Source organism: Asterias amurensis, chromosome 9 (genome assembly GCF_032118995.1).
Source record: "Asterias amurensis chromosome 9, ASM3211899v1".
NCBI classification, from domain to species: Eukaryota; Metazoa; Echinodermata; class Asteroidea; order Forcipulatida; family Asteriidae; genus Asterias; species Asterias amurensis.
This window is the reverse complement of record NC_092656.1, coordinates 20,917,802-20,934,371: the sequence shown is the minus strand read 5'-3', so window position 1 is coordinate 20,934,371 and position 16,570 is coordinate 20,917,802. Positions and strand designations below refer to the sequence as shown.

Below are 16,570 nucleotides of genomic sequence, written 5' to 3'. Positions count from 1 at the left end.
GGTATATGAAATATCTAATAACATTTTTAATACCAGTAGATAAATCACAAACATTGTGTGCAAACTGGGTGGTTGCTGTCTTCTGGCTTGAATGATCACAAACTGCAATCAGCAACACACAAGTCTGCAAAAATTGAACTTGTATCTTCACATTTAAATTGTGCAAACTATTTTCACATGTTTATTGTTATTATTATTAATGCTTAACCTACAAACACTGCTGTGTTAATACTTTATACTTTCTGTGCTTTTCCGACTCCTGCCGTACAAAATTATACTGACCAGTTAATGGTTTTGCAACTCTTCAAAACACCTCAGGTCTTGAATTTCATCTTTTCAGTTTCAGAGGGCAAGGACATTTTCATTCTACAAAGGGTACTTCCAATGGAAAATCCTTTTGACTATGAGAAACTTTTGAAGGGGCACCAAGGCCAAGACCAGGGCAAGAGACCTTTGTGTAACTCCAGGCGCCACACCTGAGTAATTACTGTCCTGCAATGAAGTAAAAGGGGTGCAACTCCCGTTAGCCTAACGTAGCCTACGGTTGCTGTCAAATTCTTTGCCAATATTTTCAAGCATCTTCAATGCTTCTCTTTAAATGGCTTCTTCAATGTTGCGCGATTATCATAATTTAAAAAAAAATAAAAATAGCTTTTGCAAACTACTTACCAACCAAAAGGACCTATGGTATCAATGCAAAAAAATAGTTCATGGCATTGGCCTGGCGTTTCAACCCTAAAAGAGTCTTTCTCGAAGGCTAAATAACAACACAACATGAACAGGTAATTGTCATAACTTCTCAGCTTGATCACTTCTTGATGTCGTAATTCTTATCTTTAATCATCTAGGAGCGACAGGTCGATGCGTTGAATACTGTGGGATGGGCTACTACCTTCCGCCCACCAGTGATTATGACTGTGCTACATGCTCGGCTAACTGCCTGGACTGTGAGATAGAGGCTGCCCAATGCACAAGCTGTAAACCATCAAAATTCCTAAAGGTAGGTTTAAAGGACCACATTTGTATTTTTTCGGAGGAAGCGCAACTGTTTGTATCAATATCTTTGAATAGATGCATATAGCCAGTCTGTGAAAGTTTGTATGTTAAACGCCCAACATACTTTTTATGAGTCAGTTCAGGTAAATAGTTGACATACTTGCTCACGGTCAAAAAATGATTTTTTTTTATACTTTGTTGGTGGAAGGGCCTTGGGGTGCAAGTAAACAAAATTGCATTTTCAATTCTATATATAGCCCGTTGCCATGGTTACGGCTCATTTTGTTTTTTGGCCATTTTAGGCCGATTTTGGGGTCTGAAAAACTGGTTTTTAGCTCATATTTACAACTCCACCCAACCAAAATGCAACATTATTTCAAAAAACCTTTTATATCACTACAAAGTATCATCCTTGGCCTTTCTTGAGATAAAAAAATATTGCTTTAAATAACACCCTTGTGCTATTTTTGCATTATGCATTACAGTATGTTTTTAGAACTTGCAAAATCAACATTTTTACCCTATTTTTGGACCCCAAAATGTCAACTTGCCAGGGGTCTCAGAAAATTTCCCTTTCGTCTGTGATTAGGGCCAACATTGGTCTTTCCATATCTGGTGTCAAAAATTTGGGCAATCGTATCCTGTTGTGACAGTACTGCCTCAAAACTAGACTTTTTTCCCAAAAACATGAAAAATGCCTTTTTAAGGGTCTTTTCACAAAATATCGAAATACGTGTCCACGGTAAAAAAAAAGAAAGAATATTTTTCATTTTTTTGTGGATGGTAGGATGGTAGGGACTTGGGGTGCAAATAAACAACATTAACATTTCAAATCATAATATAACACGTTGCCATGGTAACAGTTCATGTGTGTTTAGGCCACTTTAGGCTGATCTAGGGGAATGAAAAACTGTTTTTTTAGTTAATATTTACAACTCCACCCCACCAAAAAACAAAATTATTTCATAAAACCTTTTACATCACTACAAAGTATCATCCTTGGCTTTACTTGAGACAACAAAATATTGCTATAAATTTCCCCCTTGTGCTATTTTTAGAACGTGCATTAGAGTATGTTTTTAGAACTTGCAAAATCAACATTTTTACCATATTTTTTGCCCTCAAAATTTCATTTTTTTCAGGGGTCTCAGAATATTTTCCTTTCGGTTTTGATCAGGGCCAAAATTTGTCTTTTTTGTTTCTGGTAAGAAAAACTTGGCAAGTGTATCCTGATGTTAACAGTACTGTCTCAAAAATATACTTTTTTCCTCAAACAGAAATGCATTTTGAATTGTTTCTTCTTCATATTGAATTTCTAACATTAAAAAGTAATAATTCTATCAATCTTGCAGCTTTTCCTTAGCACTAGTGGATTACCCAACATTGATCAGGAACTGTTGATGACCTTAATTTTACAATTTGCCCGGCCCAGCCCCAATCATATTTCTTGACATTGCATAAAACAATGTTTTGTGAATAGCGCCTCTTTTTGTGAAAGTGTTCGGTTGTTATTGGTGTTTTCATGTCTTCTGGGTAGAAACACTGTGTTTATTGTATCCTGTTGTGACTGATCATGCCTTAAGTACAGTAATTTTTCCAAAAACAATGCATGCTTGTTAAAAATCTGGCACTGTTTCCATGCTCTTTGAGTAATGAATACAAAGTTTATATTTAAACATAATGGTATCCAACCAAACCATAACCAATGCTTTGCCACTGAGAGTTCTTGATTTGGCTACTTTACCTATTGTACAGGTATGATTCCCATTGCAAGTAGAATGCGATGAGCATTCTTTACAAGTTGTCTTTAATACAGGGCCTACTCTCCTTGGTCCCTGCCTGCTACCAAATGTAAAACATTTCTTAGAGATAGAGATCATAAACAATGTAGTTTCTGTGCTTGCGGCAGATGGTTTGGAGCATCCAATCATGTCCAACACAAACGTGGGAAATTAAAAAGCCCGCTTAAAAGTGTTGGAAAAGTTTGCCAAGATCTTATTAAAAACAATGATACTAACGATTTGCAAGATGAGCGTAAGAGATTATTTAAAAGGAACACGTTGCCTGGGATCGGTTAAGTTGGTCTTTGAAATGCGTTTGTAACGGTTTGTTTTAAAATGCATGGTTAGAAAGATGTTTTTGAGTGATACTTGTGTGGATCATTATATTCTACTTTTAAAATATCTTTCTAATCATATGCATTTTTTAATAAACGTTTACAAACGCTTTTCAAATACCAACTCGACCGATCCAAGGCAACGTTTCCTTTAATGAAACAACATTGAAAGAAGTTGTAAAAACTTGCACCTGCTGAACATAAATAAGTAAGATGCATTTGCAGTGACAAAAGTCTATTCAGGCTAGTTTGATATTTTTTCCATTCATTATCTTACTAATTCATAATTATTATATATGTCTCTGAGAACGATCAACAAAAAACATTGAATTGTTTATCACGTTAAATAAACCAACTCTTTTATTGTTTGCAACAGTACAATTGAAAGGAACCCCACCATAGATGGGGGAACTGCTTACAAAAGGCCAAAGCAGGTGAATGGCCATTTAGCCCTTTAGTCCCTGCACCGCCCGAGTTTGCTGAAATCCAATTTCTCAAGAGTCTTGCAGTAAATTACTGGAATCATAGTTCAAACTTTAAAAGATAGCCATGGTTAATGTGTATGCACAATTTTTTACCCTTTCGGTAATATTTGTATAAAAGTTCTCATGGGAACAATAAATGCCTCTCGTTAAACGGCTACGGTAATTTTTATGGCGAATATTTTTGTGCACGGATAAAATGAACACAATAGCTTTTCAAGGCTTTTTTCTGGCTCAATGCTCATACTGATTAAATGCGAAGGCGTTAATTTTTGACAATATCATAAATGATGAACAGTTTCCTGTTTACTAATGAGCGTTTTATTTTTCGTAAGAGCTAAATTATTTCATCATCATTAGCTTCGACAAGTCAACTGTGAAGGGAGAATTAATAACGATCTATAACAACTAGATATATTAACAAATGCGTAGACCTACTAATGACTATCGAGTTTTCTTTTGATGTTCCTTTTTTTCTACAAACACAAGCTAGCGAGGTTTCCTCGTACCGCATACAGTGTATCGCTATAATGCGGCTGGGCGGTACAGCGGCTAAATGTTTAGATACTTTGGATACAGTACTTGCTCACTTTTAGAGCCTCTTTGTTCTGATAAGGATGATAAGGTTTAGTTTGGTAGCGGGCAGGGGACCAAGAAGACTGTTATAAGGCCATGTAAAGACAAGAACAGTAAAGATTGCTCATCGCACTACTTCTCTTCTTGCAATGTGAATCATACCTGTACAACTAGGTAAAGTAGTTATGACAAAACAAGAACTCAGTGGCTTAAAGAGCATGGAAACAGTGCCATATTCTTTTAACAAGCATGCTCGTTTTTGTTCTTTATCAATTCGAACTAAGGGATAACTTCAAAATGCATTTTTATTGTTTTTGGAAAAATTACCATTTTTGAGGCAGAAGTGTCACAACAGGATACAATAAACCAAAGTGTTTCTCCCCAGTAGACATGCAAACCATAATGATAGCCCATCAAAACAAAAAGGGAAATATTCCGAGAACCAATAAAACATTAAAGACAGTACAAACTTTCTTGATGTGCAAGGGGAATTAAAAAATGTGACTTTCAAAAAAGAGGCGCTGTTCACAAAACTGTTATTTTATTTTATGCAATGTCAAGAAATATGATTGGGCCAGGGCCGGGGTGGGGCAAATTATAAGATTTAGGTCATCAACAAGTCCTGATCAATGTTTGGTAATGCACTAAACTTACAAAGCGCCTATAAAAAGCTGCCAGATTGATGGAATTATAGCTAACTTCTTCATGTTATAAATTCAAAATGAAGCAAATATTTCAAAATGCATTTCTCTAGTTTTCGGGGAAAAGGGTCTATTTTTGAGACAGTTCTGTTACATCAGGATACAATTGCCCAAGTTTTTCTTACCAGAAATAAAAAGACAAATTATGGCCCTGATCAAAACCGAAAGGAAAATATTCTGAGACCCCTGAAAAAATGGAATTTTGAGGGCAAAAAATATGGTAAAAATTTTGATTTTGCAAGTTCTAAAAACATACTGTAATGCACGTTCTTAAAATAGCACAAGGGGGAAATTTATAGCAATATTGTTTTGTCTCAAGTAAAGCCAAGGATGATACTTTGTAGTGATGTAAAAGGTTTTATGAAATAATTTTGTTTTTTGGTGGGGAGGAGTTGTAAATATTAACTTAAAAAAACAGTTTTTCATTCCCCCAATATCGGCCCAAAGTGGCCTAAACACAAATGAACTGTTACCATGGCAACGTGTTATATTATGATTTGAAATGTTAATGTTGTTTATTTGCACCCCAAGTCCCTACCATCCACAAAGTATAGGAAAAATATTCCTTTTCTTTTACCATGGACACGTATGTCGATATTATGTGAAAAGACCCTTAAAAAGGCATTTTTCATGTTTTTTGGAAAAAAGTATAGTTTTGAGGCAGTACTGGCCCAACAGGATACAATTGCCCAAGTTTTTGACACCAGATATGGAAAGACCAATGTTGGCCCTAATCACAGACGAAAGGAAAATTTTCTGAGACCCCTGGCAAGTTGACATTTTGGGGTCCAAAAATAGGGTAAAAATGTCGATTTTGCAAGTTCTAAAAACATACTGTAATGCATGATGCAAAAATAGCACAAGGGTGATATTTAAAGCAATAATTTTTTTTCTCAAGGAAGGCCAAGGATGATACTTTGTAGTGATATAAAAGGTTTTTATAATTAATATTGCATTTTGGTGGGGTGGAGTTGTAAATATGAGCTAAAAACCAGTTTTTCAGACCCCAAAATCGACCTAAAATGACTAAAAATTAAAATGAGCCGTAACCATGGCAACGGGCTATATATAGAATTGAAAATGCAATTTTGTTTACTTGCACCCCAAGGCCCTTCCACCTACAAAGTATAAAAAAAAATCATTTTTTGACCGTGAGCAACTATGTCAACTATTTACCTGAACTGACTCTTATAATACATTCCATTTGTCAAAGTTTTTGAAGGAGTTCTGTCACTTTCTCTTTAAAAAAAGACAGACAAATATTTAATTTTAGAAGGATCATCAGGCAAAGAGATGCCTCCTGTATTGCGTTAGTGTTTAACTTCATGTACGCGGAACACATTGCACCGGCCCAGTCGTCAGGTTGCTAGAAAAATCAAATTGTTTACGTTCACAAACCTGTACGGGAAAATGTTGTCATCTACATTTTGTTTTCCTTATCTTCACCCATGGTACACAGTGTTTGTGAGCAAAACCTCTGAAATTACATACTAGGCACTTTGTGTGGCGTGCAGTTAATCCAGTTTCGTCAGTCTGTAATTTCAGACAGAGAGGTGAGAGTGTTGTTTGGCAAAAACAAAATCGTGGAATCATGCCTGGGCACCGAGGCCATGCTGTTACCTTGGTCCTAGCCTTGGTGCCCCTTTCATATATGCCCCTTTCATATCAGATTTTGGAAGTGCCCTTTGCATCAGTGTAAATGGCGTTGCTCTTTCAAAGATGAAATTCCAGGCTTGTGGAATGTAAATATACCCAAGACAAAACTTGATTTGTGAAGTTAACGTTTCTGCCGACTGTATGCACACCTTTGATGTAGGTTTGGGTTGTGTAAGAAAGAGACTTGTGTTTGTAAAATTATTACCAAAACTGCAGAAAATTATTTTTTGTTAAGTTGTTTCAGTGGAGATTTTATCAATTTAATCATACTAAGTGGTCTTAAAGCCATAATACACTTTCGGTACAGAAACAACAACAAAAAGTTCACAGATTTACAAATAACTTACATGGTTTACAGAAGGTAATAGTGAAAGACTTCTCTTGAAATATTATTCCATGAAATGCTTTCCTTTTTGAGAAAACATTAAAACAATATCAATTCTCGATAGCGAGAATGACAAATTTGTTTTGAACACATGTCATGACACGAGGAAACGAGCGGAAACAAAGGTGGGTTTTCCCGTTTTTTTTTCTCCCGACTCCGATGACCGATTGAGCCTAAATTTTCACAGGTTTGTTATTTTATATATAAGTTGTGATACACGAAGTGTGGGACTTGGACAATACTGTTTACCGAAAGTGTCCAATGGCTTTAAACAATGGCGTTAACAGTGGTCAATGTTAATTCTCCACATTTATTAACGAAAAGATTGAGCAGGGGGAACCACACATTTTTTTCTCATTTTGTAAAACAGCACAATGCACAGTCCCTGATGACATTATGGGATATCTAATTTCATTTTCTACTATACATCCAACACACACTGGGCGTCCTGTTCTGAATGTAGCTCTCATAGTAGCATTATGCAGGCAGTTGGGTCTCTTGCCTCCACAATGTGCATCAGAGACAAAAGTCAACAACAGCGATGACGCACATTGGTGGGGCACTGTGTGCCTCGAATTCAAAAGCCTTCAGGTGCAATGTTCCGCTTCGCGCTCAGACCTGCAACAAAGTTTATTGACCTTTAGGTAGCAGTCCCTCAGAGCTGTGTCATGTGTCTCATTTATAGACTCTGGAGTTGGCACCGTGCCATGGAGACGAAGCTGTCTGAGTTGGCTTCAAGGTGTCTTTACAGCAGCAGCGTATCATTCTTGGCAATGTTCCAAGGGGATGGATTTGAGCCGTTAGTGCATGACAAAGTCGTAATAAAGTGGTTGTAATTTTTCTTGTTCTCTTTTGTTGGGATGCATTTTAGTGGATGCGTGCTTGCCTGCGTGCGTAGTGGAAACTATATTTTGATGAATTGTGAAGATTGGGGCGATATTTGATCAGATTGCAATTTTTCGGTGGAGTGGGCAATGAAACATGAGAGAATTTATTATGTGTTATTAACCGAGTGAAGACTATTAAGCAGGAGAAAGTTTTTTAAAACAACTTTCTCCTTTTTCGATAATTAGGATGAAGATTTTGGAAAAAGCAAAATTAGCACTTTTTGGGTAACTTATTGATGGATTTATTGATTCGAATTTTGCGGTTTTTACTATTGTATTTTTTCATTTTATTAATTAAATTATTTATTGTTAGAATTATTATTTGTTTTATATATTTTTTTTATATACATTTTTATTGTATTATTTATTGTTTACTTACTTATTTGTATTATATTTTTTTATTTTTTTTTTTTGGGGGGGGGGGTTTCTGTTAAATGCTGTTTACCATTTATATTTAATCTTCATTTCCAGGAATGAGTTCATTTGTCTTCAACGATGCAATCAAATGGCAGAACTCATTCATAGTTTCCCCTTGATGAATAGTTAATTGTTTATCGTCCCATTAATCATTCTGAGTTACTGGGAAAAAACGCAGTCAATTCATTGATGGTATTGCGTGTTATTGTAATGACGGATGAATTTGTTCCAAACTATGGCTTTAAAATAGACTGCCTTCTGTTATGTAAATTACTTGCCTCATCAGTGGCAGCTTGAATCCTCAGTATACCGGCTATGACGTAGACTACTCGTATATAACCACACACATGTTTGTAAACAGATGAATGAATATATAGGAAGACAAATATAGTGCATGGGTTCTTAGTAAACTAACTGATAGGGGAAATTTATTTGGTGTTGAAGGCTTTGGTTGGTGTTAACATTCAACACACAAACCTAGATCTAATTTATAGAGCTTGCTTAAGCACACAAAATTGCTGAGCGCAAATGCTTACCAGAATTAAGGTTACCGTCCAGAATGCCATGTCACATGTACGGATCTGGATAAATATTATCAACACTCTTATAAGAGCCAAGCGAGAAGAGAAGATAATGAAGAAATTTCAACTTAAGATATGGGAGGGAAACCCCAGCGAATTATTCCGGGAATAAAACCAACACAGTCAAGTAGGGACTGAAAACCCAATCCATAGTGGCCTCGATGGGATTCGAAACCGGGCTCCTAGAGGTGGAAGGCAAGGCAAGACACCACTACACCAACCTGACTGCCCTGTAAAGAGCAAACTTTTAAGCAACATCTTTTTTATTGAACAACTCTATGCAGTTGGGTCCCGCTGAAGGAGGTGGGTGTATCTGTGTACACAATATGTCGCAGTGAAGCAAATTAGTAGTTTACAAACCTAATAAAGCAATTACTTCTGACCGGCATTTAAAAAAACAGGCAGCAGTTAGTTGTGTCTTTGTGACGTTATTAAATATACTGAGATGTGGGACAAGCACACTAATTAGCAAGACATGGAATATTTAATTACATGTAAGAGACACACCTGGGGGCATCAATGTTACACTGAATGTTTCACGTCATCAGATCAACGTAAACATGATAAACATCGCACGTAATCCTCTGCAGGTAGGACTAGAATAGGCCCCTACAAGATCGGTAGAGCAAACAAAACTGTCATAAACACTATTTATGTTTTGATCAACCAAAATTTGAAGAAAAAAATGCTTAAAATCTGTTGTGTAAGTTAAGAGAAAGTAGTGAAAAAGTATGCCAGTTCAAAGTAAAAGTCATAACCTAAGTTTACATTTTCCAATGTTTCCCATGTTAACATAGTACATGTATCTATGTTTCCAACAAAACTTATGTTTTATACCAATTTTATCAGACACTTGTGTGAAAAAAAGCTTGTTCAAAAAAATCAAGAATGTCAAAACCATGTCTGGTAGCCATTTAAAGACACTGGACACCTTTGGTAATTGTCAAAGACCAGTCTTTTCACTTGGCGTATCTCAACATACATGTACATGTATATGCATAAAACAACAAACCTGTGAAAATTTGAGCTCATTTGGTCAGTAATGCTGTAAGAAAAAACACCCTTGTCATACGAAGTTGTGTGTTTTTAGATGGTTGATTTCGAGACCTCAAATTCTAAATCTGAGGTCTCAAAATCAAATTTGTGGAAAGCTACTTCTTTCTCGAAAACTATGTTACTTCAAAGGGAGCCGTTTCTCACAATGTTTTATACTATGCTAATTATTATTTTGAGTAGTTACCAAAAGTGTCCGCTGCCTTTGAATACAAAAATTAATAGTCTCTAAAGGGTATCAGAATGATCGCAGTAGAGAACGCTGTTGGTGCGTGCTCTATGCGCTGCCCAGACATGAAACCTCCATGTATCGTGGGCCCAGGAGACTAATTACATTTTCATTCAATCAGTTGAGTACATCTGCTTCGCCAGTCTGTCTAGGAATGTTGAACTTTGCTTGAAACGAGTTCCTTGTCTTCGTACCATGAACAGAAAATTTAGAAGGTGCATTGAACTTTACTAACTGTGTTTATTTGACAATTGGTGTGGGAAGATATTTATATTTGATCATATTCAGGCATGCAACGTTTCCACGGAATTCCGCATTTTTTTATATATTTTTTTAGCGTGAAAAAAACCAAAAACAAAACAGATTGGTTTTTGTTTTTTGTTTTTTTGAATTTTGTTTTTTGAATTTGTTTGTTAGCCTAATATATGACTGGCAACAACAGTGTACAACTACAATCATGTAAAATAAGCCTAGTGCATGCTAAAAATTCACCTGAGAGCATAATAAACCTCAACATTTTCTAGGGTACCATTTTGGGTATCATGTCCCGTGGCGTTTTGGCTGCCTCGCTCCGCTCTTGCGTTGTGCCTTTGAAAATTTTCCTCTTTTTTTTCTAGGGGCAGTTGCATGCCTGCATATTGGAAAGGTTTTATATCAACAAAGAACTATGTCCACGAAACTTCTTAAAGAAGTATAAAAGAAAGTTAATTGATAAATAGAAGAAGGGCAATAGATAGAAGTTAAATAAGGGAATAAGGGGCCATACTACAACATTTCCAGGAGCACCAAGGCAATGACCAGGGGCATGGAGACAAGTGTTGTCTCAGTGAAGGCCTGAATCTGATTTGTGAAACTGCATTTTTCTAGTAGACAAATGTTATTTTTGTGGCACAGACTCGATGAAAAAGTCTAGGGAAAGAGCCCATTTCTTTGGAATGCCCTCAGAAAGACATTTTATAGGTCACACTTGGAATGTTCATGAATGAAAGATGTTTTGCGGAAAAAATACTTCCATGCGTAAAAATTATACAATTGCAGTCACAGGAACGGTCCATTTTATTGGAAGGGAAGGTTCGTCATCGTGTGTTTCATGGATGTTCCGTCTTGGACAATAGATTACCATGGCAACCGTGCTGTGATGAAGATGCTTGAGGACTATATTTAGACTGTAATTGACACAACTGAACTGATGGCGTAGTGCGTAAATGGAAAACAAAAACAAGCTCATGTGTGGATGTTTTTCTCTGAATGCATTTTCAAACATTGAGTGAATATGTAGACGGTCATATTATACATTTTCATGCTACTTCGCTGCCCTCATAAAGCATGAAAAGTAGTTTGGTTTACTTTGCTAGAACATGAAAGGACACAACAGACAAAAGGATGCTTTTCCGGAATATAATCAGTATTGATTCATTCAGACAGTATGGGATGTAGGCTTGCATGCACGATGATGCAAGCTGAATAGATGTGGTCATATTAATATACAGGCATGAGAGATTTGCTCTTTTGGGGTTTGAATTTTCCTCCTTTTTTCTTCACTGTCTGTATACAAAAGTGTAGGAATAATGTCTTTTCCTTTTTTTTCTTGGCGGTGTTCTCTTTTCCTCTTCTTTAATGGATAGTTACTCACATGTCTGTACGGTATGTAGTAACAGTCTAATCTGAAAGGAAGATGAAAGGCTTTAGGAAGCTGAAGTGGATGTAGTAAATCTCTAAATCTCACGATTGTCCGGAACATGACTCTTGCCATTGTTGGGTAGAATCATAATATGTGCAAGGCTCATGGAGTACTGAGTTCATATGTATGCTGGGTTATGTTACAATGTACTTTCATGAATATCAGAGCGTAAAAATCCATTATGTTAGTTAATTACATTTTAACGACTAAAGCATCATGAACCCTTGAACCCAACATCCCCCCCCCCCCCTCCACCCCACAGCTGCTGATGAAGTTGAACTGTTCCGGAACGCTGTTTAAACGGGACATGTTGCCGTCAAATTGGTCAATTTGTTGGGTTATAAAAAGTATATTGTTTTGAAATGAATATGGCTGGAAAGGTATTTTAGAAGTAGAAGTTATTCACAAAAATACCCCTTGAAATTTGTGGTTTTTGTATAATTTCACGTTAAAATTCAGTGTTTGAAGAACGTCATTGGCAATATATTGTTCAAACTGAAGAAGAAAAAAATACTGTTAAAAATTGTTTTTTTTTTAAATTTATTTATCCTTCAAGAAAGACTTTGCAAGGGTCAGAAAGTTAGGCCATTAAATACTTTTTTCATTAAAACCTTAGGTCCTTTTGATTAGTAAGCAGTTTGCAATCAGCTTATTCTATTTTCTCACTTATCTTCCTATGATGATGACAGGATTCAAGCTGCGTGGAGTCTTGCGGATCAGCAGAGTTTGGTAACAATGTAACCAATCGCTGTGAGTCATGTGATGTAACCAAGTGTGGATCCTGCTTAGATGGGACAAGGGATGACAACTGTAAATCGTGTCAAGCCGGCAAAGTTCTCAAGGTATGTTTAATTAAATAGGTGTAGTAGTGAAATTCTTTGTTTGTGTTTTGTTTTTGTATAATAATAATAATAATAATAATAATAATAAAGGAAACTTGTAATGGGCCGTGTCTGTCACAGGTGACACTCCTGGCGCAGGAACCCTAACAAAGCTAACAACTGAAGGAACTAATTTAACAAAATAAACAGAAGGAGCTAAGTAGCTTGTGTGAAGAGGTGGAGGTGTGAAGAGGTGGCTTTTGAGTTGGTTCTTGAAAGTGTTGTTTGCGGTAACACCATGTGTGTATCTACTTGTCAGGTAGAGTTTGTTCTTTAGAGAACTGTCTTGCTTTATTCTACTACCGCAGAGCAGATATTCGGGGATTCGGGAGACTTCTCAGTTCTGAAAAGAACTGTCCTGCTATTTAACTACTACCCGGGCGGATGGTATAGAAAATAGGCTGGGACTACTACTTTAGCTTATAGGATCGTGATTAACTGTACTGCCGCGGAGTCAGTTCTTAAAATTGGTCTCAACGTTTCGACTAGCTTGCTCTAGGTCATCGTCAGGAGACCGTTCTGTTTTTGTTACCTTTTTATTAAGCCAATTCGGAGAAACTTTTACCCAAACCACTCCTCAAATCCGAAAGAAGACACCTGCAGAGAGAACTGTCTAAAATTTTATGGATATATTTGATAATCTGTAGATCTCTAAAGCAGATTCAGTCTAATCAAGGAATCTAGCCTCATTAATTATCAAGGAATCTAGCCTCATTAATTATCAAGGAATCTAGCCTCATTAATTTTCCAGTCGTAACAACTTGGCCTTACTTTCCTTTTCGATCAACGCTCATAAAGCTCATAAAATATGCCATGAATGTTTTCCCAGACTCAGCATAACACATGAATCCCTTTGATGTAGCCGATATTATGCACAAAGTGGTGCCAAGTATTCATTCAGTAGTTTTGCACTACCATAATCTGCTTGGGCAATGGTGATAGCCCCCTAAAGAACTTTGGCAATTTGCCCAATTATTCATCCAAGTCAATCCAGGGTCCAGAGTCATAGAAGTTCATGTTGGAGTTCTGTCTGCACACAGGCTGTGGTACACAACAAACACATGTACATTTTGTACATGTCTAGATTGTAGATTGCCTAACTCAAAGTTACCACCGTCAATGGAAGAGTAACTTTTGTCAGTCAGGGGAGTGTTGCATTCATTGTAAACTTGAAATTATGCCAGAACTTGAACTGATGCCAAAACCGCCTGCTGTGGTTTAGTAAAAAAAAAAACACTGGTACTATTATTATTTCAAAATGAGGGGGAATGAAATTTGTTGATTGAAAAGCTTGCTATTTTAAGGAACAAAAGTAAAAACTTCTTGGATTCACCAGGTGCTTGGTTAAAGACACTGGACACTATTGGTAATTGTCAAAGAGCAGTCTTCTCACTTTGTGTATCTCATGATATACATAAAATAACAAACCTGTGAAAATTTTAGCGCAATCGGTCATCGAAGTTGCGAGATAATAATGAAAGAAAAAAACACCCTTGTCACACAGAGTTGTGTGCTTTCAGATGCTTGATTTCGAGACCTCAAGTAAAAGTTCTAAATCTGAGGTCTCAAAATCAAATTCATGGAAAATTACTTCTTTCTCGAAAACTACTCCACTTCAGAGAGAGCCGTTTCTCACAATGTTTTATACTACCAACCTCTCCCCATTACTCGTTACCAAGTAAGGTTTGGTGCTAATAATTATTTTGAGCAATTACCAATAGTGTCCACTGCCTTTAAGTGGTGTCATATCCATAAATTGATGTTTAACTTGAGGGTTTTGTGGTCACTGCACAATGAAACCCCACTGTAGCCCACAGCACAAAGTTAGTTGGAAGTGCATAACCCAATACTTTTATTATCTAATATATGTTTTTATAGTCTATCCTCATATACATGTATTAAAGAAAACTAATAGGAAAATTTGACTTGTCTGGAACATTTAAATCAGCCTGTTCAGCTAGCTGTGTGAATACTTGATCGGATCCCAATGCATTTTGTTCACAAACCTCTGTGAGCATTTACTGCAAAACAACATTTAAAAAAAAAATATTTATATTTGTTTCCTTTTTTGTGTGTTTGGTAAGTACAGTATGTTATACAGATTCTCAACAGAGAAACTGTGCATAACTTCCGAAGATGTACACAATATTTTGTTTAGATTTGTGCAAACAGTGCAATTTTTCAATTATGGTAACATGGTTCATGGTAGACCACGAGTCGTCGTAACCCTCTTTCTTTTTTGAGGTCTTACTCTGCTCTTTAACTGCTTGGATATTAAAACCTTGCGCTGCAATCGATCACGCTAAACAAACCCTGTGGCTTCGTTAATGTCAGCTCTTTTTTTTGCAAAATTAGGTCTCTGTACGCAAAGTCAATCAGTTGCTGCTACATCAGCAAAAAAAAAAAAGAGGACTGATGTGTGGTTTACCGCAGACCTGACACGCGATGGCACTGGGGTTTTTGGTAACATGTGCTGTCTCTTAAGCCTTAGTGTAAGAAACCCAGTTACGGAAATTGGTATGACGAGACTAAACTTTGCAGATTGTTTCTCTTTTTTTTTCTCGCCCAAGTTGTCTTGTCAATATTGTTAAGATCCCAGAGCTCAAAATGACCCAGGACGCCCACAGTAGTTGCTGTGGTGCCCTGTGCTTTTGCTGTGGTGCCCTTTTTACAGTTCCTACATTATACAGAATTACATTTTCCTCAAAGAGTGCCCCTTACATACCAGATCAGCCATTCCATGGTATTTGCGCTTCATAGTAAAAAAATTAAAATGGTTATCAGTGAAGTTTTTACATTTATTTTGAAACCAGAACACCTAGTGCTTCTATTTCTAGAAAGACTTTATAAAAATATTCTTTATTGTTTTTGTGACAGCCTTGGGAGTAAAGGGTAAAAAGTGTACACTGAAGTCTGAAAAATCCTTGAAATTCAGGTTTTGAAAAAAAAATCATGAAACAATAGGTGTTCAGATTTAATCATTATGTATAAACAACAAAGAGTCATTAGTAAGGACAGCCAAAATTAAATATACCTTTTTGAACTATTGACTTTTGAAAAATGGGAGTTAATTTTTACCCTCTTTTTACTGTCACGCGAGTCACAAAAAAAATGATTATAGTATTTTTTCTGTTATAGACCCTCAACATTTTTTTTCTTCTCTCTCATAATAGTGGTCTTTTCAAAGGGTCTTTCAAGAATTTATTAGTTTTTTTTTACCTAGGCATTCTACTTTAAAAAAAAAACACCCTCGAGTTTGTCACGCGAGTCACGGCAAATGCACTTAATGCACATGGTTGGCAAAAGCTACCAAAGTATTCTGGGGATGATGTCTACATGGAATGTTAAAAAAGCACCCCAGCCCACTGGAACATACTACTATGCCCCTGAATTTATAAATTTATGTTAGAAAAAGGAATTATTACAGTGTACAATTATGACTTGGCACACTGTCAGCAGATCATGTTGAACTACATGTACCATGTGTACACTGCATACTGCACTGTACAATGTATTCACATCTGCATAATTTAAATAATACAAGGAATGATAAACTTAAAACAAGAACGAACAAAAATATTTGATGAAACTGGGTATTTTAAGACAGTATTCTTAAGTTAGATTTGGAGAGGGGCATCAATAAAGAAATTACTTAACAGATGTACATGTACTCAGCCTAACACAGTCTAATGCCATTAGAACTTGACACCAAAATTTGTTGTTTCTTATCAACCTACTCTGCCAAGCGTAGTGAGAAAAAAGTCCTTCCCCCAATCACAAAACAATATAATAATTTCTAGTAAGGGTTCTCTCTATGAGTTTGAGTGGTTCTGAAAAAAACTGGTGGTTTCACAACTGTACGTTTCGATCAGACAGTGTTGTTGAACCACCAATTCTTTTCAGAACCGTCCCAACATTACCATGTTTAA

At 36.4% G+C, this 16,570-nt stretch overlaps 1 protein-coding gene across 3 annotated transcripts in view; it reads left to right on the top strand.

Moving 5' to 3' along the window:
- Window positions 1–16,570, top strand: part of LOC139941321 (scavenger receptor cysteine-rich type 1 protein M130-like) — a 77,231-nt gene that overhangs the window by 20,332 nt on the left and 40,329 nt on the right. For all 3 annotated transcript variants that reach the window (XM_071937753.1, XM_071937752.1, XM_071937754.1), the window contains 2 exons: window positions 849–1,000; window positions 12,450–12,602. In XM_071937753.1, coding sequence (XP_071793854.1) covers window positions 849–1,000; window positions 12,450–12,602 — 305 coding nt within the window. The remainder of the gene's footprint in view (window positions 1–848; window positions 1,001–12,449; window positions 12,603–16,570) is intronic.